The 27,032-nt window shown below is 46.2% G+C and overlaps 1 protein-coding gene across 3 annotated transcripts in view; it reads left to right on the top strand.

Moving 5' to 3' along the window:
* Nucleotides 1-27,032, top strand: part of Slc39a11 (solute carrier family 39 member 11) — a 410,909-nt gene that overhangs the window by 265,054 nt on the left and 118,823 nt on the right. For all 3 annotated transcript variants that reach the window (XM_036196367.1, XM_036196368.1, XM_036196366.1), the window contains exon 6: nt 2,610-2,780. In XM_036196367.1, coding sequence (XP_036052260.1) covers nt 2,610-2,780 — 171 coding nt within the window. The remainder of the gene's footprint in view (nt 1-2,609; nt 2,781-27,032) is intronic.

The following is a 27,032-nucleotide window of genomic DNA, read 5'->3' as shown; positions in this document are numbered from 1 at the left end:
ATGTTATCAACTTAAGATGTATGAGTCTACTTCCACCTCATACGCCCAGAAATACCCATGCATACGTTCAGGAAACATGCCTAATATGTCCGACCATAAAGATGGAACCAAGAATCAGTAGCATGCGCACACACACACACACACACACACACACACACACACACACACACCACACACTCATTCACACTCACAGTGTGAATACCACACACCCTGGATCGAATTCCAAAGGTTGCCTAGGAAGAGTTGTTGAGATGCCACCTTCTCTAGAGGCCAGCTGTGAGTCATGTACTGTGGAGGATCAATTAAAGGCTTTCCTTCCTTTCTTCTCTCTCATGCTCCTTCTCTGCTCTCCCCTGCCTTACCCTCCTTTCTTTCTTTCTCTCCACTCCTCTCCTCTCCCCTTCTCTCTCCTCCACTTTCTCTTTTTAAAAAGACTTTTTCTTTTTTTTAGTTGTATGTCTGCATGTGTCTGTGTGAGTGTAGTTGCTTGTAGAGGCCAGAAGAAGCCATTGGCTCCCCCAGGAGCTGGGGTTACAGGAAGTTGTTAGCCGGCTGATGTGGGTACTGGGAACCACACTTGAGTTCTTTTAACTGCGGAACCATCTCTCCAGCCCCACGGGACTCTGTTCTTTAGGGTCAGCATCCCAAAAGACAAACCCTACTAGGCCGGTGACAAAGAAGGCATTCGATCAAATACGTCCGCACAACGAGGGGCCAGGAGACCACAGAGGTGTTCTTTGTTTCTATTTTAAATGTTCTTCATCTGTTTTTAGCATGTGACAGCGGTGGGATGGGACACACAGGCCACAGCATGGAGGTCAAAGAACCGCTCTCAGGAGTCGGTTCTCTCCTTCCACTTGGGTTCTACACATCATCAAATTCAGGTTGTCAGGCTTGAGTGGCAAGTGCTTTTAGATACTGAACTGCCTCTCCAGCCCCCTTGTTACCTAAACTGATTTGAGGAAGGTCTGTGTCCATCTTCGTAGCAGGAACTTCCCACTTCTGGAAGGAGGTTCTCTGGGTGGAGATGGGAAGGAGGACTGCCCAGGGTCCCTGTCACCCCCAGTCAAGGGCTTGGACTCTAGTGCCAGAGTGTGAAGTTTCCGCCATCTCCCAAAGTCAAGGATCTCTATGCATCTAAGAAATACCATTAAGGCTACTGTCTGAGAAACAGCAACACTCTAGTCTAAACCAGGGGAATTCTTTTTTGAGACAGTCTTGTATTCCAGCCTGTTCTTGCACTTGAGATTCTTCTGCCTCAGCCTCCCAAGGGCTGGAATTTGGGTCCTGAGCCGTCATACTGTCAATAAAAGTGGGGAATTCTCAGATAGTTAGTATATGAAACTCAGCCCCTGAGTGTTCTTCACGACCTGGGCTGCTATGTATTTCTGTCTGTCTGTCTGTCTCTTTGGTGTATGCTTGCCTGTCTCTGCTTACTGGGGCACATTGCTTCCTTCTGTTTATCTGCTACAGATGCTCTTAAATCACTGTGGCCTTCATCCCCCTGCATTCTAGGAGAGGGAATCTGATTGGCTGATCCGGACACCTGAGGTGTTCCCCTTGAGTCTCGGGTGACCAGGAGGAGAGTCATATTCATAATTCTGGAGGGTTCTGGGAGAAAGGAAACACATTACCAACAGTACCAATCTGTATATTCAGCACTGAGAATATCCCAAGCACTCCCATGCCTCCTCTTGGTGAATTGTCACAAACCTCTGCAGCGTCCTTGCTGGGTCCCAGGGGCTGATCTAACTGGAGTGGTGAGGTAATGAAGGAATGCGAACACACAGACACTCCAACATCAAAAGCTGGGATCAGGTAGGGTGTGCTCTCTGATGGGGAAGCTGCAGCACCCCAGGAATTTAGTGTGTTTATTGTATAAGAGTTGAACAGAGTAGAAGGTTATTACATATAGCTGGACAAGGAGGTGGGGTTATTATATACAGCTGAATCAAGGTGGTGGGGTTATTATATACAGCTGAATCAAGGTGGTGGGGTTGTTATATACAGCTGAATCAAGGTGGTGGGGTTGTTATATACAGCTGGACAAAGAGGTAGGGTTATGATACATGGCTGGGCAAAGAGGCAAGGTTATTATATACAGCTGGACTGCCATGGTTACTTGACATGACCAGTGCCAATCTCTACCACACACAGTCAACCAGTACTTCTCTCACTCCCTACAACCCCTTAACCTCCAGAAAATGTCTCATTGATCCATTGTTTTGAATCAGGAAACTACAGTACAGGGCAGTGAAACTCTTGGTTAGCAAGCATCACTCAACTGGTGTGTGGCAGGGTCAATAAGTAAAAGTGATGGACTGATTCCACAATCTGTGTTCCTTATCAACCCTTGGCATCCCTCCCCTTAGGAGGCCATTTTCATCCTTCTTAGAGCCTAAACTCTGGGCATAGAATGTCTGGTTCCTGAGTCCTTCCTGAATGACTGTCCCAGGGAGTATCTGAGCCACCAAGAGGAGACGCTTGGTCCATGGCAGTCTGGATGTAGAATCATCTCTGGCTTGGGGGCTTTCTCTTGCTGCTGCCTGCCCAGGAATTGGAGTGTACAATTTCACAGCCCCCTTCTCTCCATTCTTCTTTTTGCACAGACAAGAGTGAGAATGGCGAGGTCTACCAGAGGAAGAAGGTGGCAGCAGCTGCCCTCCCAGAGGGCACTGCCCCCTCAGGACCTGTGCAAGGGAACTCAGGGCAGCCTGGGGTCAGCAGCTGGAGGAGGATCGCTCTGCTCATCCTGGCCATCACCTTACACAATGTTCCAGGTGAGGACTGGTCCTGGGGCTGCCTGGCACCTGCCTGATGGTCAAGCCATTGCCCACACAGCTGTGCAGCTGGAAAAGGGCAGTTGTCAATAGTGACATGAGTCCTATTTGCAGGGGAGTGGAGGCCACTCTATGCTATGCGTGATTTGTTCTAGAATGATCTTTGCATTTTTCACCTCCTCATTTTAGTTAGTTTAAATAACCTCTGCTATTTTAACCCAGGAGTCCCTTCCTTTACATATTTGGTACCAGGTACCAAATCATGTGGAACATAATTCTGTAACCCCTGTGATTGTTGGGATAGAGGGAGCCTCCTGTAAGTGCAGGATGTCTCCAGTTCTGACTGATGCTCTAAAGGATGTGGTGGATTCGGGAGCCTGGGAGATAGCTCAGTCAAGTGTTTGCTGTGCGAGTGTGCGTTTCATCCACAGAACCCAAGGTAAAAGCTGGGTATGGTGGCATGTGCCTGTCATCTCGGCACTGGGGAGGTAGGGACGGGAGGATCCCTGGGGTTGGCTGGCCAGCCAATCTAATTTATTTGGAGAGTTCCAGTCCGGCAAAAGACCCTGCCATGAAAAATTAAGTGGATAGAGCTGAGAAATGACACCAAAGGTTGATTTGTAGCTTTTACATAAACACACATACACGTGGACCCACACACAAATATGCACACCCATAAACATGTACCTCACTGTACACACATAGCAAAAAAACAGTATGGAATTCTGCCTTGATTAACATTCATACTTCGCTCATGTGCTTTCTTTGTAGGGACCTCTCCCTGCTGAGTACTTTTCAGATCTTTTCCTATTACAGAACTACTTGTTTGATGTCTTGGGATTTAATTTTATGGGAGAAGACTTACTGGTGCTTTATTTAAAAGATAACATTTCTTTTGGAGCAATGAGAAGGCATGGATAAGTATAAAATAAAAAACCAATAAGGCTACTACAGAAAAATCAATGAATGAAGGATCCTGAGCTGCTAGGGACACATGGTGGAACCCTAGCTCTGCCATCCACTGATGCTGAGTCTATGTCCAAATACTGTTTGGTTTTCTCATGAATGAAGTGGGACTAATATGCCAGCTGGCATCTTTGGAGACGTCTACCAAACATGGGCACGGCCATTGGCTATGCTCAGGCCCTCTGAGCATTTGACAGATGGGGGTCATTGTGTGGGCCAGGCTCCTCAGGTCTCTCAACCATGATTTTGTCAGTCTTGAGTTCTTAATCATCCCCATCCGTCTTTTGGGGAGTTGAGCATGTGTAGTCATCTTCCCTGGGGCCATTGCAGGTGATTTGTTTTATGGATCCATAGAGTGTTCATGGAGCCTGTCTGGCCAGCCATGGCTCTCTAAGGTGACAATGTTTTTCTCTTAAGGCTCGTTCATGTAGATGTCATTCTGCCATCTACTGGTGTTGGCTCTGTAGAAGCAAAGAACATGGCAGGGATGAAGTTATTCCCTTGGAGAGCTTGATGCTCTCTTACTTGTGTAAAGAAGACACCATGTATAGCCTTACCTGTGTTATTATATCTAGTATATATGGAATCTGCCTAAAACACCCTGCACCAGATCACTTTTAAGCAGGGCTCTTTCTCTGGGAGGAGAGACACATGTTTCTCTAGTAATTTCCATTATAGTTACAGGAGTTTTTATAACGGGATCATACATAGGCTGCTTTTCTTAGAATTGTCCTCATTGCCCATCTCTCTTCCATTTTCTTCTTGGTGCCTTAGCCCTCTCTGAGTCAGATGTGCACATCCTTGGTTAATTTCCTAAAGCTCTGCATTTAGTGTGTCTTCTGATGGAATTGTATGTGGGACCCCTACACGCAGTGCCCAGAGAAGACCTGAGTGGGTTTGTACTGTTGGGGGCTCCTGTCATGCTCCCCACAGTATCTTAAATTGTCCACTGGAAGTCTGAGGGCCCCTGAGTCTCCTCCAGCCTGTGAAATACCAGTCATGGCAGAAACAGGGTTGCCTGTGTTAGCCATGGTATAGTCCCAGCACGCTGGAAGGTAGAGGCAGGAAGATCCTTAGCTATACAACAAGTTCGAGGCCAGCTTGAGTTACATGAGACCCCATCAGGAGAAAAAGAAGATGACCTGACTCTGAAGTTCCCAGCAGGGTTCACTGCTCCTGCCTCTGGTTTCTGCTTTAGTCTGAATGACTCAGCACGCTTCCTGTAGGAGCATTGCTGCTCCCTGACAAGAGTCATTTTGAGAGCCTATCCAGTTCCAGCTGCTTTGAAAAGGTCTCTTTTTTTCCACACCGTCCTTTCTGGTTTATTAAAAATTTAGGTGCAGCTTTGACATTCCCCAAGACCCCGGCCTTTCAGATAGACGTTCCACAATGACTTAATGGATAATCAATGGTTTTTTTTGAAGTTTTTGCCTTTGCTGGCTCAGTTTTGTGCATCCTGAGGATGACATTTTGTTTAAAAATTTGTCTCATACCATGGAAGAAAGAAAGAAGGCTTGTTCACGGGCAGCCTGGATGTGGAATGTTCTGGAGTGTGAGGAACACTCCTGCAGGCACTTGGAAGGACAAAGGAGTTCTGAGCCTCTCGGTTTCATGATTTTCCTTGACTCCGGGGAAGTCACGGACCTTTGTTAGTTACCTTGCATCTCTGTGGCAAAGTGCCTGAGAGAAATCAAGTTAAAGGAAAATGGTTGACCTGGGCTCAAGATTGTAGTCCCAGTTCTTTGGATTTGAGGCAAGGCAGAGTGTCAGGACAGCAGGCCTGTGTGGCAGCTCCCTCTGATGTGACAAGTGCCGTCATATACTCAGTTTGTGTTTCCCCCTGTGAGATGGGGCCTCTTTCTCAAAGGTCACCACCACATTCCTTTAGAAGCCAAGATCACAGCATGTGCTGGAGCCCCGAACTAGTCCGTGGCTGCTCTATACTCCAGCCCCAGGAAGGCTAGGTGCCTCTGCTTCCCGCCTCCATTCTAGGAGAGCAGAGGCAGAGCAACTGAAAGATTCATCCTCTTTGTATGTTGGCTACCAGGTGTGCGAAGGGAGTGTGTGTGTGTGTGTGTGTGTGTGTGTGTGTGTGTGTGTGTGTTGTAGAGGTTGATATATCTGGTACTTTCCTCATTCAGCCTCACCTTACCCTCTGAGTCAGGGCCTCACCAGGACCTGGGCCCACTGATGAGGCTAGTCTGGCTAGCCTGTACAGCCCGGGGATCCACTCATGTCCACCTGCCCAGCTCTGGAGTTGCAAGTGCATGCTGGCACACCAGCTTTTTGCTTGGGTGCTGGCGACGAATGGCAGGCCCCATGCTACTCTCCTTCACACTTGAGCCTGATTGTGGAGACCCACAGTGGAGCCTGCACCGCTTGCCTGCTTCTTATCCTCCTCTCTTACAGCCAAGAGCCGAGTTCATTTTGACAGTTGTTGCTGTGACATAGAGACCTGAGGGCTGCTGTTTGTGTCTCCAGGACAGCACAGCAGTTGATTTTAATTATTTGGCTTGTCATCATTGCTAGTTTCTAATAATGGCTTCAAAAGGAATGCTCGGTGTTTGAGTCAGAAGCGATTTTAGTTTCAGGGAACTCAAGAACAAATTTAGAAAACAAAGTATTAATGGTGGCAGGCTGTTCCTGAGGGGTAGGGTTATGACTAATTTTTATTTTCTTCATGGTTTTGTAAGATTTAGAAACAAACTTCCCTATGGAAAAAATATGATTACTTGTGATGAGATAAAAGTGATTTGGAAAGGGGATCTCCCCAAGTGAGTTCACCACCTCAGGACCCCTGATTCTCAACACACCCCCCAAAGCAGAGAGAGAACTTAGACAACAGGGACAATCTTATTTGGGCTAGCCTAGTGTCCTTGTATGTTGGAACAAGGATAAGAACTCTCTGGTCTGTCTCTGTCTCTCTCTGTCTCTCTCTCGTAATGGAACTAATCTCATTCCCAAGGGCTCCATCCTCATGACCTAATGACCTCCTCAAAGTTGTCTTCTGAGAACATCCTTTGTATTGGAAACAGGATGAAGGACTGTGTCAGTTAGCTAGAGTTGCTTTAACAGCTTTTTACTAACGTATGGTTTTAAGAAAAAAAGATCAGACTTGTTCTTCTACAGTTGTGGAAATCAAAAGTCTTAAATCAGTTCTTAAGTTGTGGACAAGACTGATTTGCTGAAGGCTCCAGGGTGGGGTTGCGGGACTCCATTCCTTCCAGCTTCTGCAGGCTTCTGCAGACTTCTGCATGGCTATCACTCTAACCCATGTCCCACTGTTTTCTCTGCTGTGTCTCATCTCCTCCTTCCACCTTCTTATTTGAACTCTGTGACTGCGTGTAGAGCCTCCTCAGATAACTTAGGACAGGTGGGAATCTGGCCATTCCCTTTTGACAAGAGGGCACTGTAATAGGCTCAGGCATTAGAACTGTGTGTTTTTGTAGTCCTCACTGGCTGGCCACAGGAACCAAAACAACCACTGGACCAAGACAATTAGCTTCAGTCTTGCCGAGTTCTCATCTTGCCCTGGTACTTCTCATGGGCACCAGCTCTGTCTTCTTGTTTCCCATCCCAAGCTGCTCTTGTGTGGGTTCCTAAATAATTCTACATACAATGCATTCCACATCTTATCCCTGGCTCTTATCCAGTGAGAGCGTGAGTGGGGTTCAGAAAGATACAGTCTTTGCTTGGCTTTATCTCCTGTGTTCAGGGATGGTGTGAGGGTATCTTGGGGTATCATCACGTGTGTGCCACTGACTTCAGTCTCTCACAGAAACCACTTAAGTGAGGAACAGATGTTGGGTTCAAAGGGAAGAAAAAGTTGTTTTGGCCCATGGTTTCTGTGGGTTTAGCCCATCATGGAGGGAGAAGGCCTGGCAGACAGAGCACCTTGGTCTGTGGCATAGGTGACAGGACCCAGAGACCAGGTACAAAGAACCCCCAGTGTCCTACATCTCCTAGCTAGGCTTCATCTCCCCAAACAGTGCCACCAGCTGGGACCAAGCCCTCAAGTCACGAAACCATTTGGGACACATTTCAGGATTCTGCCGTAATAGTTCCTACCCCATCGAGTGGACCCTTTCCTCTGCTTACCTACTTAAACTAGCACCATGTCACCCTACTCATGTGGCCACTCTGCTTTTTGTGACAAAAAAGATGTTCATGGCAAATGCACTTGTGGCTGTCATTTACTGAAGGTGACAGCATATTCAAGTGTTTTCTCCCCTTCCTGGAGAATGTCACCATATGACATTCTTCTCCCATGATGCACAAGGGCCACCAGTCACTTGAAGATGTCTCTTACCCTCTCACACAGAGGACACTGTTCTGGCTAATTTCTCATTTGAAGTTGAGAGAGAATTCACATACCATAATTCCCACACTTTTGGGGTATGCAGGAGTCGAAGGGTGTATAATTATCACCACTGTCTACTTGGTACAGTCTCACCATCCTGCAGGGAAACCCCATACCTGGCAGCAGCAGTCACTTCACCAGCTCTAGCTTCTGACTCTGCCCTACTGTCCATCTCGTTTCCCGCCCTGCTGTCCAGAGGATGGTGTCCTGTGCTATGTGTGTGGCAGCTGCACTAGTTTCTTCCCTCACTTCCTTTGCTTTATAGCATGGATATTAGTTCTGCATCTGTTCAAGCCCAGAGCGTTCTTCATCCTGTGACGTGATGGTTAATCATCTTCAACAGGACTGCGTGTGAAGACACACCTCGGGTTTCCAGGGAGCTTACACTAAGTGGAGGCCACCTGCCTGGGTATGGACACCATCCCAAGGGGTGGGGACTGAATCAAAACAAGAAAGTGAGCCGGGCCAAGCATTCATCTCTCTGCTTCTGATTGTAGATGCAATGTGGTCGGCTGCCTCACACTCCCACCTCCCTGGCCTTCCTGCCACAAAGGACCATATCCACTCAGTCTGCACACCAAAATCAACTCTTTAGAAGATGCATTTGTTGTAGCAACAAGAAAAGGAGCATCCATGTGGACGTGTGCCACTGGACCTGTGTTCATCCCCTCATGGGCATTTGGTCAGTGTTGAGTAGGAGTGTGCTTTTGTGTGGACATGCTCTGCTGTTTACATAGCTTGGGGTGGAACTGCCCTGTCACATAGGAGCCTTTTCATTCTTTGAAGTCCATTGTTTCTTTTGTTAAGCCCCTCCCACTTTGTTCAGCCTTATATGCTTTTCATATATTATAACTTAGGGCTGACCACAGTGCCACTCGAGGAAGTACTGGTTCTGGGGTGTCTGTGCGTCTCACTTTTTAAGGAGTACCAGTCAATTTGGGGCTGGATTTTTTTGTTTTTGTTTTTTTGAGACAGGATTTCTCTTTCTGTGTAGTTTTGGTTCCTGTCCTGGATCTCACTCTGGAGACCAGGCTGGCCTCGAATTCACAGAGATCCGCCTGGCTCTGCCTCCTGAGTGCTGAGATTAAAGGTGTTCACCACCACCACCTGGCTTGGGTTGGATTTTAATGGGCCACTAAATATCAGGATGTTACGATCATGGCGTAGGGCACTGGCTTCTGTGGGCTTCAAGTGTTCACATTGCCCCCAGGCAGCTTTGGAGGGCCAGCTCTCCAAACAAGGTAGGGCTATAGCTTATAAGAGGCCAGTAGTTACAGAGAAAAGCGTAGCATCTCATTTTCCTGGGACAAAGACTGTGTGGAACACTCTATTATTAGATATGGATTTTCCCAGGAAAAACATGATGTAATCATTCTAAGTCATATTCTGCTTCCAGACATTGTGGGGTTGTTCTCAGCAATCAGTAGTATGGGCCCAGCCAACAGGTGAGCGTCACACAACCGTGAATTATTGATGATGCTCAAACATATTTACTAAGGATTTGGAAGTTCTAGACACCATAGAAAGTATTCTGTGATTGTGTTTGGATATTTGTCCTCTTGAGTGAGACAGAGATGCAGAAGTTCAAAGATAGAACCTGTTGGACACAATTGCTACATGTGGAGTGAACTCTTGCTCAGCTGGTTCTCTCCTCCTGCTTTGGTGAGCTCTCGGGCTCTTTTCTAGTGATAGATGGCAAAGCTCTTCAGTTATTTCAAAGAAAAATAAGTTCAGAGAACACATTTTGCTTTTCTTTTTTTTTTTTTTTTTTTAAACAACATGAAATGTTAGCGTCTGTGGCACCAGCCTAGTGTGTTGGAGGACTTCTTGCTCTAGATGTCCTGGGCTCTGTTCAGCAGCAGGCTCAGGCTGGGCAACCTGAATGGGTTCCGCGGGAGTTCCACTCAGGGATATAGAAGGAATGCCTGAGTGGTGTCCCTTCCACACACCCATCACCAGCAGGTGAGGATGGACCAGGGTCAGACAGGTGCAGACTGTAGAGTCAGTAAGGCCTGAACTTAGCTCCTTCAGTCTCATTAGCCGTGTGACTTTGGGTCAAGGCCTGAGCATCTAGTGCTGGCAGATGTAAACAGATGATAACGTTTCACCTTGCAGTTTGGTATGAAGTGAGCTAACAGCTATTGCAACAGGCAGACCACCTGCTGTACCGAACTGCATGGTAGAGCAGAGCCTGGTGAACATGAGCTCCTTTGTTCTTGCCTCCTTTTCCCTGCCCTCCTCCTTCATTCCCCCCCCACTCTCCCTTCCTTTTCCTTCGGGGCACCTTAGCTTAATCTTCCAGGTCTAGTCAGGTAACTTTCAAGGGGGACAGCTCAGAGCATTTTAATTCTCATCTCCAGCAGGTTACTTCAAGATCCCTCTCATTTACTCCAGGAGTTTGAAAACACTGTAATATTCCCCTTTAATTATCTGCACCTCAGTGGGAGGCCTGACATTATAATTAGCATGGGCTCCCGTATGGGATGACATTTTGCTCAACGTATCGTGTTCCTGGGTGTGTGCGGTAGCAGAAGTTGAAAGCACACTTTCAAATGATGCCGTTGGATATGAGCATGAGGCCTGGCATGAACTCCTTGAGTGGGGAATTGCAGTTCCAGGGTCCCTGTGTGATCCCATGTGGAAGTGCCAGGCAAGCCAAGAGGCTCACCACTGTTGCGAAGGACTGTGGATACACAGGACTCCAGAGCTCTGCTTCCTGGCCAAAGCCACAAGCTATGGCTGTACTTGGACTTGTATTAAAATGAAGACTAGTTTCCACATGGACTCTGTTATGTCATTCCCCTGCCTCGTATGTAAAGAGAGGAGTCAAAGCCAGATAGTTGGAAGACAACTTTTGTATTGATCTGCCAAGTTTCTGGTTAACCTTATGCCCCCTTGCTCCCATGGCCAAAACAGGGTGTAAATAAAGCCTCATTTGTTTAGCTATTTATCTGTTTAGCTTTTTTTTTTTTTTTTTTTTTTTTTTTTTTTTTAAGACAAGGTCTTCCTCTATAGCCCAAGCTAGCCTGGAACCCACTCTGTATCCCAGGCTGGCCTGAAACTCTGGCAATCCTACTGCCTCAGCAGCTTAGGTACTGGCATTGTAGGAATGAGCCACTCTGCCTAGATTATTAAGAAAGAGGATCCCTTGAGTTTGGTGGCCAGCCAGTCTAGCTGAATCCAGGAGTTTCACATTCAGTGAGAAAGAGACCCTGTCTCGAAAAACAGGGTGGAGAGTGATTGAGCATGTCCTGACATGGACATCTGGTTGCTATACACATACATACACATGTACATGTGTACTTGTACAAATGTGTGCATACATATACACATGAGCACATACATACATAAACACACAAAATTCATCCTGTAGCCAAGGATGCCCTTGAACTCTGGGTCATCCTTCCTCTATTCCTTGAGTGTTGGAGTTACAGGTGTTTGCTACCACACTTCATTATGTGTTGCTACAGATGGTTCCCAGGGATTTTTGCTTGTGTGGCAAGTGTTCTACCTGCTGTGCTGAAGCCTCTGATTCAATTCTGCTTTTTTCTTGAGTGGGAGACAGACATGGATTCAGATAGCTTGTACAGGAAAATTGGTGCATGCTTCTGAGTCATGATGTCCAGTTCTGGGCAAAGGCTGCTCCAATAATGAGAAGGTTAAGATGAAAGTTTTCCTGTGTCCCACCCAGTCCGCAGCTGCTCAGACCCAAGTAAACACACAGAGACTTATATGAATTAAAACTGCTCGACCATTAGCTCAGGCTCACTACTGACTAGCTCTTACACTTAAACTCAGCCCATTTTTGTTAATCTATATGCTGCCATGTGTTCCATGACTTTACCTGTGTGCCATTACATGCTGCTCCCTGGATGGCGGGCTGGTGTCTCCTATCTGAGCCTTCCTCTTCCCAGAATTCTCCTTGTCTGCTAATCCCACCTATACCTCCTGCCTGGCAGCTGGCCAATCAGAGTTTTATTAAACCAATATACAAAAGCATTATTCCACAACATTTCCCCTTTTCTGTTTAATTAAAAAGGAAAGTTTTAACTTTAACATAGTAAAATTATATATAACAAAACACTTATCAAGCAAGAATTACAGTTACAACATCTAGTCTATTTATATTTGGCAAATTCAAAGAAAATATTCTATTTATCCTATATTTGTGAGTCTAAGGTTTCATATCTAACATAGTTATCTTTTATCATAACTAAGGAAAATCATAACTATCTAGTCTCCAACTACATCAAAGACCTTAGAAAGATATAATAGCTCAGTTGGTAGAGCGTGAGACTCTTAATCTCAGGGTTGTGGGATTGTCCCCCATGTTGGGCACCAGATATAACTGTGTTTACTGAGGCAATTCCACATAATTTATCTGGTAATCAAGAGAGGTTTATTTCTGAGATAACTTACAGCCAATAGGGATTGGTTACAGGATCCAGGAGAGATGAGCTACCATCCAGTGGAGAACTATGGCTTGGTCTCCATCCAGATTCCAGGACCACAAGGTATCCAGAAGGGGCCAAAAACATAAGCACCTCAAGTCTTAAGAGGCTTGCTCTTAGCCACAATCCAGGGGCAGGTCATAGGCAGGTGTGGCACTTACCTGCTGTCACTCTAGGGGCAGTGTTTCAAGGTCAAAACTGGAACAGCTACCCACTAAAAGATGGCTTTTCGTATCCTTCTGTTCCTTCCCCTCCTCCTCTTCCTCCTCCTCCTCCTGCTCTTCCTCTTCCTGCTCCTCCTCCTCTTTCTCTTCCTCCTCCTCATCCTCTTCCTCCTCATCCTCTTCCTGCTCCTCCTTCTCTTCCTCCTCCTGCTCCTCTTGCTCCTCCTCCTCTTTCTGCTCTTCCTCCTCCTCTCCTACTTTCAAATAGACACCTGCCCCCTCTCCTGGCCAAGACAGCATAATGGATCCATGTCAGCTTATGCCCTCAGGGAAAGCTAGTCCCTTAGCTTAACTCAGGTTTTGAGGAAAGGGTCCGGTCTCCTGGAGACCACTGTGACACTCAGGCTTTTCTAGGAACATTGCCCAGCTTGGCACTCACAGCTACTACATTAGACATTTAGTTAACAATACATTTTCTAGAATTGCGTTGCCTCCCTTGTGAAAACAATTCAGGGGTTGTTGATTGTGTATATCTTTTAGTCATTGGAGCCAGGGAAGCTAAGGTCTGTATTGCCTTGGTAACAGTGACGTATGTTCTTAGGGTCTGAATTAATGTTCTCCCATTTTACAACCAATCATCATATCACACTTTAGTTGGTTTCAAGAGGAAGGGATTTTTTCATTAGTTATCACAGTTTTTCCCACATTGCTGTATTGTTTCCTGGCCACCGAATAATTTCTAATCCAGATGCATGACCTGAAGATGCTTATTTTGGTACAGAGGAGAGGAGAGAACGTAACCTTTGTAGTACTCTGTGAACATCTGCAGTGCAAAGCAGCTGTACACCCTCACCTCAGAGATGCCTAACAGGAGGCTGGAGAGATGGCTCAGCCATTAAGAGCACTTGTTCTTGCACAGAGGACCTGAGTTCAATACCCAGTGCACACATGGCAGCTCACAACTATCTGTAGCTCCAGTCCAAGGAGATCTGACACTTCCTTCTGACATCCAAGGGTGCCAGACACTCACATGGTGCACATACATGAAGGTGAGTAAAACACTCACACACATACAATAAAATTAATATATCTTTTAAAAAAAGAAAAATATGTAAGAATACAATGTGGTTTTGTAAACTCTCTGATAGCCATAAATAGGAATGATGTGTGAATATGCATATGATATATATATGTACATGTATCATTTATTATAAAATCTCCCCTGGGATATAAATTAAAAACATAAAAGAAGAAAAAAGCAAATGGAATTAATTTACAAAATATAATATCTAATGTAGCCACACTATTACCATTTCAACATGGAATCTGTATTTAAAACTTGGAAGACCATATAGGTTTTGAAGTATGTTTTATGTTCATGGCACATTTCAATGTGGATGCTGAATTTTAATGGTTAAAATGAAATTGAGTCATTCTGAAACATTCTGAGGAGCTAACTCAGTGGGTAAAAGGCACCTGCCACACAAATACTTGATGACCCAAAGTTAAATCTCTGAAACCAGTGTAGAAATGAAAACATTGTGGCTGGGCAGTGGTGGTGCACACATTTAATCTTAGCACTTGGGAGGCAGAGGCAGACAGATCTCTGTGAGTTCAAGGCCAGCCTGGTATACAAAGTGAGTTCCAAGATAGCCAGGGCTATGCAGAGAAGCCCTGTCTCAGAAAAAAAAAAAAATCCAGATGTTATAGCAAGTACCTACAATCCTAGCACTCATGCAGCAAGCCCAGCACTCATGCAGTGAGCCCAGCATTCATGCAGCAAGCCTAGCACTCATGCAGCGAGACCAGTACTCATGCAATGAGATGGCAGGTGGAGACAGGAGAGTTGCCTGGCAGCTCATGGGCAGGAAAGCTTGAAAGCAGCATCAGCCTGACTCTTTCTGAAACAAAATGGAAAGAGGGAACCAACTCCTGAAGGTTTTTTCCTGAACTCCACATGTGCACTGTAGCATGAACAACTCTCTTTCTCTCTTTCTTACACACACACTAAAAGCAAAAACCAAAGTTGTACATAATGGATGGATGTTACACAGTCTAAATTTATCCCAATTGAAGTGAAGTGATCTGTCTTCTCAGCGATGCTAGCCACATTCTCAACAGGGAAGAGTGGCTAGTAGCTGCCATGGTGAAGGACTCTGATCCCAGTGTTTCAAAAGGGATAAGGGGAATGAAATCAAGTTCCTGAAGTGAAAGAGCCTTTAATCTAACAAAAGAAACAAAGTTTACTCATACATCCATTTCAACATTGCGCAGAAGCTGAGCATGATGGTGTACACCTTTAACCTCAGCACTTGTGAGGCAGAGGCAGAGGCAGGCAGATCTCTGGGAGTTCAAAGCCAATCTGGTCTACAGTATGAGTTCCTGGATATTCAGAGCTACATAATAGACCCTGTCTTAAAATAAATATGTCAACATTGTGCAGAGTGGATGGACAACACAGTCAATGCAAAAGCCTTGGGCACAGGAATGTGGTTGGTTTTTTGTTTTTCCATAGTCTTTGAAGATGAGGCAGTTAAAAAGTCACTCTAGCTACTGGAAATGCTGCTATTATGGGGCTTGAACTCTTGCCTTGGATCCCATTCCCAGCCTTGCAGGGAAACAAACAAACAAAAAACATAATGAACAAGCCAAATAACGACAAAATGAAGAGTTGTCTCTTGGCCCCAGTGTCAGCTGTTTGGGAGCATTAGTCACTTTTATCCTTGCTTGGAAGAAGCAGATGAAAGGAGGAAGGGTTGATTCAGGCTGATAACTTGAAGGATACAGCCCATCGTGGTGAGGTGAGGAGGGTATGGTGGTGGGAGCCGGCCACATAGCATCCACAGTCAGGCAGCCGAGAGAGCTGAATGTTGGTGCTTATCTGCCTTTCTCCTTTTCTTCAGTCCAGAATCTCAGCCCATGGAATAGTGCCGGTCATAGTCAGGGTGGATCTTCTGTTCCCGCTTCAGTGGTTTTTAGGACTCCCTCACAGATGAACCCAGAGGTTTGTTTCCATGGTGATTCTAAACCCCATCAAGTTGACAAGCTCAGTCATCACAGGGGGCTGTAAGGAGACTATGAGAACACCCTCTACAAAGGGGCAGATCAAGGCCATTGTCTGGGTACCAGATGGCTCTCTCATCCCATTCATGTAGCCACAGCACTGACCTGCCTCCTGGGTGTGGGGGGTAGTCTGTGTCTGGGGTTTCCTTTCTTGCCAGATTTCATCCCCAGGGCTCTTCAGCTGGTGACTCTCCCTGGGCAAGGCTGCATGAGATACACATCAGACCCTTGTGGTCCCTGGAGAAGCCACACAGAGGACCAAACCCATAGCAAATGTCAGGCTGCTCCTGTCCCTTTGAGCTGGAAGTATAATGGTGTCAGCAGAGTCCCCTTCCAGAGTCCCCTGTGGGTGGTCCACCCCAGCTAAGAGTTGGTCTTGGCAAGAGTGTGATTCACTTTTCTGTAAATAGAGCTGTGGCTCTTCTAGAACATTGGCTCATAAAAACACTCGGCACCTTTGCTAGCTTTAGTCCCCCAAGAAGCCAGCTCCCCTGCTTCCAGTCTCTCCCTGTCCTCCAGGAAGCCAGCTCCCCTGCTTCCAATCTCTCCCTGTCCTCCTAGGAGGTTTTCTAATTTGTTCCCAAGCCACAGCAGATAACAAGTTTAATCAATTGATAACGTTCAGGGTTCACGCTCTGTAACAACCCCAGCTGATTCCTATTCATGTATGCTAATCCTAACGCACATTAATTATGCATTTAATAAGTCCTTGTTTATTCTGTTTGCCTGCATTCCCTGGATGGCTTTTATGGTGTGAGGTTGAGAATAATGACAGTGTTAGTTGTGTTCCACAAATAACAATTAACTGAGGGTGGATCCTCAAATGGAAATTCCATTTTCTTTTCCTTTCTCAGAAGAAAATGACATTTCATCATCTTCTAGGCCTAGTCCTTGCTCTGCCGCTCACTCACTCTCAGGGCTGTGACTGACTGCCTGTGAGTCCTGTCAGCAGAGATGTGTCTTGTCCCGACTTGAATGACTTCATTGCTTTGAGCTCCGTCCGTTCTTCTAGGCCACTAGGTCTGGGACATGAGCTTAGTATGGCAGCTTGGGAGAGAAGACAGACTTCCCTCCATAGACCTGGGATGTAGAGTGTCTTTAAGATGAGTCTGTGTGAACCCAGGGAAGGGTTGTGATACATCTAAACTCCAAGAAACACCTGGATCAGTCATACTGTTTTGATCCAGTTGGCTCTGTTCTGCAAACAGACAACCCTGTGGCCTATGTGTTTTAGATGTGACCTGCCCACTTGTGAGTGTTAAGACCCTTATTCAGGTCTCCCCCAGTCAGTTGCTGCTGGTTGCTGGGATCGTTGGGGCTATCCATCAGATTGCTTTTGCCCTGGATTCTGTGCTAAAGCTGGTTGTCTTAGGGTTTCTGTTGCAGTGAAGAGACACCATGACCACAGCAACTCTTACAAAGAAAATCCTTTAATCGGGGCTAGCTTCCAGTTTTAGAGATTTAGTCTATGGTCATTATGGCAAGCATGGTGGCATGCAGGCAGACATGGTGCTGGAGAAGGAGTTGAGAGTCCTACATCTGGATCCACAGACACCGGAACGAGCATACTAGACCCAGCTTAAGCATCTGAAACCTCAAAGCCCATCCCCTAGTGACATACCTTCTATAGCAAAGCCATGCCTACTCCAACAAGGCCACACCTTCTAATAGTGCCACTCTCTGTGGGCCTCTGGGGGTCATTTTCTCTCAGACCATCACAGTGGTTATGTTCCGTTGTCTGCAAACGACTACAGCCCCGTGACCTGGCTTCCTCTCACTGCCTTCTTCCTTTCTCACTGCTGTGACATGGGTCATGGCTAAAGCATCTGAAGAAAGGAAGATTGGCACACAGTTTGCAGGTTCAGTGTGCCGCACATCACGGTGGATGTCATGTCAGGAGGAAGGCAAGACAGGTAGTCACATCCCATTGGTGTCCAGGAAGCAGAGAGCAATGAATATTGGTCCTGACTGACTTTCTTCTTTTCATGCAGTCTGGGACCCCAACCCGTGGAATAATGACAGCCATGTTTACGGTGGGTCTTCCTTCATCAGTTAACGCAGTCTAGAAACTCACTCCCAGACACCCGGAGATTTGCCTCCTGGATTCTTCTAGAACCTGTCAAGGTGACATCACTAACTACCACTCCCACCTTCCCCTCTGATGACTGTGATATAGCATGAATTTTAAAGGTTCTTATTAATGAAATCAAACCTGAGGCCAGTTATTGGGGTGAATGCTGGAAGATCAGAGAAGCAGAGCAAGCCACAGCAACCCCCCCTCCTAATTCCTCAGTTGATCCTGTTTCCTCAGACTGGAAGCCTCTCAGTCTTCATCCAGAATGGATCTCAGCTGAACTGTTGCTCAAAAGCCTAAAAGCTTAACCAGGCCAAAAGCTTCTAGTTCCTGGTTTTCATGCCTTATATACCTTTCTGCTTTCTGCCATCACTCCCTGGGATTAAAGGCTCATTTCCTAGGATTAAAGGCGTGAGTCATCATGCCTGGCTGTTTCCAGTGTGGCCTTAAACTCACAGAGATCCAGATCGATCTCTGCCTCCCAAGTGATAGGATTAAAGGTGTGTGTGCCACCGTTTCTGTATCTAGTGGCTGTTCTGTTCTCTGGCCCCAGATAAATTTATTAGGTACACAATATTTTGGGGAACACAGTACCACCACACTGTATAGTAATGTTAACAGCTCTGTGGCTGCCTCTAGGCTCCGGGATCTTTGCAGCCCATTACAGTGGTTCGGGTTCCCTGCCAGCCTTGCAGCCCCTTGTCTTCACTTCACCAACACATACGCTGGAACAATTGGAATTGGAGTGATGACTCGGAAAATTAACCTTACTCTCTCGCTAATTCTGCTCAAGAACGACAGTTTGATGCATTTTAGTTACTTGTTGCTGTGACAGAATACTCTACCAAAACAGACTTCAGGAAGAAAGGGTTTCTTCTGTCTCACAGTCTGAGTAAGGTTCCAGTCCATCTGGGTGGGGAAGGGACAGCTACAGGAGGGTGGGACAGCGGATCCCATGGTGCTCCCTGTCGTCGGGAAGCAGAAAGAGTTGAGTGCAGCTCCTCCTTCTTTCTTTATTCAGTTCAGGACTCCAGCTCAGGGGATGGATTCCTTCACAATCGTGCCTAAAGGTTAAGCTGAATAATCCCTCACTGGGGTCTGGAAGCTTAGCTCCTAGGTACAGTCTAGATCATGTGATGTTGGCAGTCCGTACTAACCGTCACAGGACAGATCCATACAATTGAAGGATGACTGAAAAATGTAATCGAGTGTACTCCACAGACAACATGAAATTTGGGGATTTTATTAAATACTAACAACTAGATAATGAAAGTTCCTCAGTACCAAGGAGAGGTCAGAGTTTGCCCTCAGACTCTGTAGTGTGTGTCTTATGAAATAACCCCCCTGAGTGTATAGGAGAACAACCCCCACTGGAGATGGCCAAGTCTGTGAAGGAAGGGGTGTCACTCCAGGCTCCAGCCTGGCCCCTGCTCTGCAGGTGCTGGGAGTGTGCTAGGACCATGGACATGAGCTGGCTGAGACAGGCAGGAATGGCGTAAATAGTGCTTTCCTGGATTGCTAGGTCAACACTGGAAACCGTCTCCTGCTGGCTCCTTCGTCCTCAGTCACGGAGCTCACTCAGCTCACCAGCCCACTTCTCGGTCCCTGTCACAGCTCACGACTGTCACCTCTTGAGAGCTTGTTCACATACTCTTCCTCTTTATATTCTTAGACATTCTTCCTGGCTCAAGGATCAGGGCACAGAAGTAGAAAACAAACACTTTGAATCCTGTTTTCTGGGGCAAATGAGGTCTTCTTAAATGTCAACACCACAACATAGGTGTCTCCTCTCTTCTTTTAATCAAACCCTTTGCTCCAGGCTTAGCTGTTTGTCTGCAAAATCAACAAGTCGTGGTGACAGTGACATCTTGGCTTTGCTTCCATGCCCTGCCATCTAGGGTTAGCCTGCTCTTCTCCCCTCTAACCTAGGCCATGTAGAGGTTTTGTGTGAGAAGTGGGGCAGGGTTAGATGGCTAGCTGACAGGTTGAGTCATTGTTTCCTCCAAAGGATCAGGGCTAAGCCAAGGGGGACAGTATGTACAGATGGAATTTCAGGCCGCAAGGAACTTGGGGGGATGCATGAAGTCTGGGAAAATACTTGAGGGTATGCACCTTTCCTGATCTCCTGGGGCTCTGCCCTGTGAGAGGCCAGTTACTCTGCCCCGGTCTGCTTTGTCCTGGAGGACTGGGGTAAGTGCTGGATTTTACCTCCTGACAATTCTGAAGAGTGCCCTGTTGCTTAGAGACAGAAATGGTGCCTGAAGTGAAGATAAGGTTGTCAAGGAAACCAAGCCACAAATTCCCTTGTTTTTCTTCGGGTTGCTGGACTGAAGAGTAAAGGATTTTTGCTCTGACAACTGGAAGAAGATGCCTTCCTTTCTGTGTGTGTGTAGCAAATTGATGTGTTGTCCAAAACACAGCCAAGATGGTCCCTAAGTTGATAGACAGGGCATCAAGTTCTTACTTATTTTTTTCTGTTGGAGAGCACTTTCAAGTATAGACAGAATTAGGTGGCCATTTCAATCTGGACTTTTCTTAGCCACTCTATCATACAAATTAGCCTCTTTGAATTCTGACTTCATGTATAATCAATCCCTCATCTTTTTGTGCTGTTGCGGTTTTCTTGGAGACTCCCAGTGGGGGTCTTCCTCTTTCCTATTTTCCATCTTGGATGTACTTTTATGCTTGAGATGGTGACCCTCATACACCTAGACATCTGCCTCTCGGCCCTGGCATTACTTGGGGTTCAAAGAAAAGCGTACTCCTTCACCTTCAAGGAGATCCTTTGTGAAGCTTAAAAAAAAAAAGCCAGCAATAACCCTCAAATCTCTTCTAGCCTACTGTGTCAATGTACTGAAGACAGGTGGGGGTGACATCCAGGAAGAAACCATGCTCATGCTCCCCTGGGGGCATTGAAGGTCCAAATGAAAAAGTTTTTGACTGGTGGTCAAAAGTAGCTCATGTTGTAAGAAGCCTGCTGAGAGCTGTGTGTGTGTGTGTGTGTGTGTGTGTGTGTGTGTGTGTGTCTGTCTGTCTGTCTGTCTGTCTGACTCTTGCCTCCATGGCTTTTTATCCTTCCCTCTCTGTTGTTCACCTCTTTCTCTCCTACCTGAGTGTCTTTCATGGGCAATAATCACATGTTTTCTGAGCATCCCCCACCTCTCTACTTCTAACTATCCCCTTGCCCCACACAAACCTCCTCCACAAATGACCACCCTAAACACAGTCCAGCCCTGTCCCTCTGCCATGGCCAGGGGTGTTTTGGAGAAGTAGCCTGATTGCTCAGCCAAGTGGGTAGCACTGGAAACACAGTCATGGAAGGCAGACAGCTGCTGGGTGGATGTGAGGATGAGGCTGTCAGAGCAGGGAGGAGAGAACTGGGGGTGCAGGGTGAGTACTGTGTGGGTCCTGAGGCAGCAGGATGTTGAGGTACACCAGACCCTTCAAAATGCACAGTATTCTAATTTTAAGGGGAGGAAGTGGGGGCTATTCTCCAGATCCCCAAGATATAGGCTCCAAATGTCCTGTTAAGTATCTCTGCCAAGATGGCCTTCAGACATGCCCATTCTGTCCCTACCTTCTGTGTCCCATTGCCCATAATGTACTGGTCGTCACCCAGGTGTTCTTGGCTAGAAGTTCTTACTGCTGTCATGACACCTTTCCATCCCTCCCCACCCCCATTTCCATCAAATACCAAGCATCCTGGCCCTGTCCCACCACAGCCACCCCCCAGCCTCCTCTGGCCTGCTGCCTCCTTGCACTGGTCTCTCCCCAACACCCTGCACTCTGTCCCCAGACTCAATTTCTTTACTTTTTTTTTTTTTTTTTTAGATTTTTTTTTCTATGTGTACAGGTGTTTTGCCCACATGTATGTATGTGCACCATGTGTGTGTAGTGCCTACAAAGGCCAGAAGAGAGGATCAGATCATCTGGAACTAGAGTTACAGATGGTTGTGAGCCACCATGTGGGTGCTAGTCACTGAACCCAGGTCCACTGGAAGAGCAGTCAGTGCTCTTAACTGAGCAATCAATCTCCAGGCCCTGACCTCACTTCTTAAAAGGAAATCTTTTTTCCTGCTGATCACCACCTCTCTGAGGAAAGGAAGAAAAAGTATTTCCATTACTGACCTCTCATCTCCCATGGCCTTGAGTTCTGTGATCTGCTTGCCTGGAGACACCCCAGCAACATAGGAAGGTCTTGGTGTCTCTGCATCATCTTTACCAACACTTGTCATTGTCTGCGTTTTCCTAGTGGATGTGAGGATGTGTGTCCTGGTGATTTTGACTTGATTTCCATGATAGTTAATAACAGTGAGCAGTTCCTACATTAGGGGCCAGAGACCTTGTGGGTATCAATGATCTAATGTATGGAGCCTCTCCTTCAGTTCCTGGGTACACACCGCAATGACATATAATGTGTAGAGTTGTGTAAACTCTTGATTGAATCATTCTTCCAAAGAATGTACCCTGACCCAGGGGAGGAAGGTGAACCTCTGGTTTGTTTACAAGAAGCAGGGTATGAACCATTCCCTGGAGGAAGTGTGGCCTGTATAGATGGGGAGAGCTTATTTCTTTGTACTTTTATTTTACATTACAAGCACCGATAGCATCGAATAATCCTTTCTGTACCCAAAGGCATGGCACTCTTTCCTCCTCCCTCTTTCTTACCCACAATTCCATGCATGCATTTTCAAGTTCAGGAATCCCATAGTTGGCCATTTTCTCCTTGTTTCCATTCATCTGCAAGAGAAAAAGAAATACCCTTGCTTTTCATGAGTGTTAGAAAATTCTCAGTGACAACTTCAGACAGACTCTGTAGCCAATGCAGACAGAGTGGCACCTGGGTGGCATTAGCAGTCCTGGACATTTCTGGATTCTCTGACTAGAAGTTACCATTTGCCTCTGAGCTGAAGCCCAGGATGTTCCCTTTTGGCAAGCCACATTAGGGAATCTACTGTCCAGCAAAAATTTTAAGTATGGACATAAGATGGGAGTGATTTAAGGACTGAAATGCGGTTCTGGAGACTACCCCATGACTTGGAGAGGGTGGGGAGGATGGCAGGTAGAATGTGTTTATAGGACCAGGTGCAGCTCAGCCTCTCTGTGCTCTTTACTAAGACAGCAGGGTTGTGTTTGACTGTTGTGGATGAAGGATGATGGAGAGGCTGATGATCAGTCTGTACTGCTTATCACTTGAAAATGGGGAGGAAACACAACCCTTTACTTTAGAGCTCACTCTTCTCTATTTACTCCAAACCTTACCTCCAGGTTAACTAGTCTGAGAGGAGGGAGCAGGAAGAAAGGGGACCCGAGGTCAAAGCTGGACAACTTAGGCACTTCTCTTGAACTCTGATGGTGGTAAAGTGGTTTTCTTCCATGAAAAGAATTTTTTCAAGGTCCTGGAGGCTGGGCATCTTAAGAGAAGTAAGTAGTAGGCAGAGATGGTTCCTTCAGGCAGTGCTGAGGATCCACTTGTTCCAGATCTCTGTTAGTTACTTTTCATGTTGTGCCAAAGTACTTGAGAAGGGGGCTTAAGGAAGGAAGTGGGGATCCAGCCTTGGCTTACAGTTCAAAGAGATCCAGTCCTGGCTTACAGTTCAGAGGGATCCAGCCCTGGCTTACAGTTCAGAGGGATCTAGTCCTGGCTGATAGTTAGGAGGGATCCAGTACATCATGACAGGGAAGATGTGGTGGCCAGAGCAGGAGGCAACTTGTGACATTGAATCTGTCATCAAGAAGCAGGGTGAACATGCGGTTGGGCTGAGCTATAAAACATTAGGGTCTAGCCACCAGATCCCTCCTCATCCATGAGTCTCCACCCACAAAAGGTTCCACAACCTTCCCAATCTCCATCATCTAGGGACCAAATGTTCATACAATGGTAGAAACATCCATCCAAAACACAGCAAGGTCTTCCTCCATGGCTTGTAAGTGGACAAACTTTCCCCATGACTCTTTACATTATCTTCCTTATGTATCTGTCTGGGATGTTTTCATTGTCCTGTTGTTAAAGAGTTATTTTTAATATTTGATATAGAACCAGAAGAGGGCATTAGATTCCCTCTGGAGCTGGAATCACAGTACGGGAAATGAAGCACATTGGGTCCTTTGCAAGAGCAGTATGCAAACACTGAGACATCTCTCCAGCCCCAACATTTCCCTTTTTATGAGGACATTAGTCATGGGCTAGGGACCCACATTGCTTCATAGTGACCTCAGTTTAGCCTACCTACCTATCTGCTGACACTGTTTTTAAATGAGACCACATTTTAAGGCATTGGGGTTTAAGATATTGTCTTAGAGTTTCTATTGCTGCAACAAAACACCATGGCCAAAAAGAAAGTTGGGGGGGAAAGGGTTTATTTGACTTACACTTTCAGGCAGGTCACTGTTCATCACTGAAGGAAGTCAACATAGGAATTCAAACAGGGCAGGAACCTGGAGGCAGGAGCTCATGCAGTAGCCATGGAGGGGTGCTGCTTACTGGCTTGCTCCTCATGGCTTTCTCAGCCTGCTTTCTTGTAGAACCTGGCACCACCTGCCCAGGGTGATACCATCCATAATGGGCTGGGCCCTCTCCCATCTACCGATAATTAAGAAAATTCTCTACAGCCGGATCTTATGTGTTTTCTTAATTGAGGTTCCTTCCTATCTGATGACTTTAGCTTGTATCAAGTTGACATAAAACTATTCAGCACAGGTATCAACATATGAATTTGACAGAGATATGGTTGAACCCCTAAACTCTCTTTCTGGGGACAACTAGACAGAGGATATTAGCTTGCTTTCAGAAATACATAAAAAAGAATTCAAGCCAAAGATAATCTAATTACTTCTCAGTCAGGTACGTCAGTGGTGTGACAGTGAGTCTGTAGTGGACATAAGGTAGGAGTAGGGGAGAGGGACAGGTGCCTTGTAGTATAATGAAATCCCAGCCAACAGATCTCAAGAGGCTAGAATCCTGATGAGTTAAGGCCAGGCAAAGTGAGCACCAACTAGGGGTCCTGAGGGAGGCCTGGAGTCAGATCCCCAAAGAGATGATTAAAAAACCTATTGAGAAGCTGGGGGAACACATGGGGTTTATTCAGAAATCTGAGTTCTCTTGTGCCCTCGGGGGCTTGTTGATATGAGAAGAGTCACTGTCCCCTCCTGGCATGGGAGAGCCCCAAGAGCAAAAGTCAGGTCTTGGCAGTGGTTTCTCTTGGGATAGTGTATTACTTGTCTGTTACTGTGATGTAATATGCTGACCACACATGAGTCAGGGAAGAAAGGGTTTACTCTATCTTACAGTTCCAGAAGGGTTACAGTCTGGGATATTAGGGAAGGCATGGCAGCTGAGGGACCACATTTCATCCACATACAGGGAGGAGGGTCAGAAGAAGAGGAGGAGGAGCAAGAAGGGGGAGGCAGAGGAGAGGGACAGGCTATATAAGCTTAAAGTCCACCCCCAGTGACGTACTTCCTCCAGCAAAGCTCCACCTCTTAAAGGTTCCCTAATCTCTCCAAACAGCACCACCAATAGGGGGACCGTGTATCAAATACGTGAGCTTGTGGAGGGCATTTCTCGTTCAAACCGCCACAGTGAGTTCTTGCCCACAGTGGAGGTTATGCACTCTTCTAGGACCCAGTATTCCACATCTGTGCTTTCATACCATAAACTTTAATCATAACATTTCATAGTCATTTCATATCATCTGGGCTGGACCCTTGGCTGAAAGGGATGCCACCGTCTAGGATGGAAACAGGAGGTCACGGATGGCACAAATCTTTTCAGGTCTTTGGAAGGACCTCAGTGGGACAGAGTCTGGATGTGCTGGTTAATTCTTGTCAACTTGACACAAACCAGAGTTACCTAGGTAGAAGAAACCTCAGTCAAGGAATTGTCTCTGTCAGAATGGCCCATGGCACGTGGTAGGCATTTTCTTGGTAAATGAGTGATGTGGGATGGCTTTGCCCACTGCAGGTCATGTCATCCCTGGGCAGGTGGTTCTGTGTTCTATAAGAAAGCAGGCTGAGCAAACAATGGGGAGCAAGCCAGTAAGCAGCACCCCTCCATGGCCTCTGCTTCTGCTTGAGTTCCTGTTCTGACTTCCTTCAATGACAGGCTGTGATTGGGATGTGTAAGATAAACCCTTTTCTTTCCCAAGTTGCTCTTAGTCATGACATTTATCACAGCAACAGAAAGCAAACTAATACACTGTGCTTGTCTCTGTTCTGTCTGTCTTAGAGTGAAAGGCAAAGTCTCAGAGGGAATAGATGAACCTTGTTGTACAGCTGGGCCACAACTCAATAAACCTACTCTTAAGTTTACTGCTCTAAAACATCCTAAATTGAATTGTAGTATTTCCTTATTTCAGTTGTGTGTGTGTGTGTGTGTGTGTGTGTGTGTGTGTGTGTGTACACAAGCTCACATTTGCAGGTGGAGGCCAAAGGTCAAACATAGGTCTCATTCCTTAAAACTTGCCTACCTTGTATTTTAGGAGGTCTCTCGTTAGTCTAGACCTTGCAAATTAGGCTAGGCACATATTAGGCTAGAACAAATTTGCAATTTGTTCAACATTAATATTAATGTATATTATATATGAAGCATATATAATATAAAAACCCTGGCACCAGTGTACTCTATACCATTGGTACTTCACCCTTATTATCACATAACTCACTCTGCTTCCTGGGTGGGTGGAAGAGAGAAGAGAAAGAGTAGAGAGTGACAGGTGATGGCTCACATACCACGTACTTCCAGCTTAGAAAAACATTTGAGAAGGATCATCATGGAAGTATGCCAGATGCATATGGCTTTTGTTCCATGGCAAAGTCAAAAAGTTTTGAGTTTTAAAATAATCACAAATTAAATCACTTTCTAAAGGAAGTGCTTTTGGCTCGCAACTGTTTAAAACTGTTCGTGTTTTCCTTGCTGTGCAGGCTGTGGACAGCCACCATCTATTGATAACCTGAGAAAGAAACCCTAGGGTCTGCCAAGGCTAACTGCGACCACATTCAATGCCAGGAACCTTCAAGGTCAGAAAATGGTCTTGAACAAACGCTTTCTTCCTCAGGGCACAGAGCCTGGAAAATTTTATTTGCATGCTTATTAGTGGATTAGAAGTAAATCTTGCTTTTGAATAAAGACCCGTTCTTCATATCTCTCCACTTAAGCTGGTCCTGGGCTGTGGG

Source organism: Onychomys torridus, chromosome 8 (assembly GCF_903995425.1).
Source record: "Onychomys torridus chromosome 8, mOncTor1.1, whole genome shotgun sequence".
In the NCBI taxonomy this organism is placed as follows: Eukaryota; Metazoa; Chordata; class Mammalia; order Rodentia; family Cricetidae; genus Onychomys; species Onychomys torridus.
The sequence above is the reverse complement of the archived record's forward strand: the minus strand, read 5'-3'. Positions and strand labels throughout refer to the sequence as shown.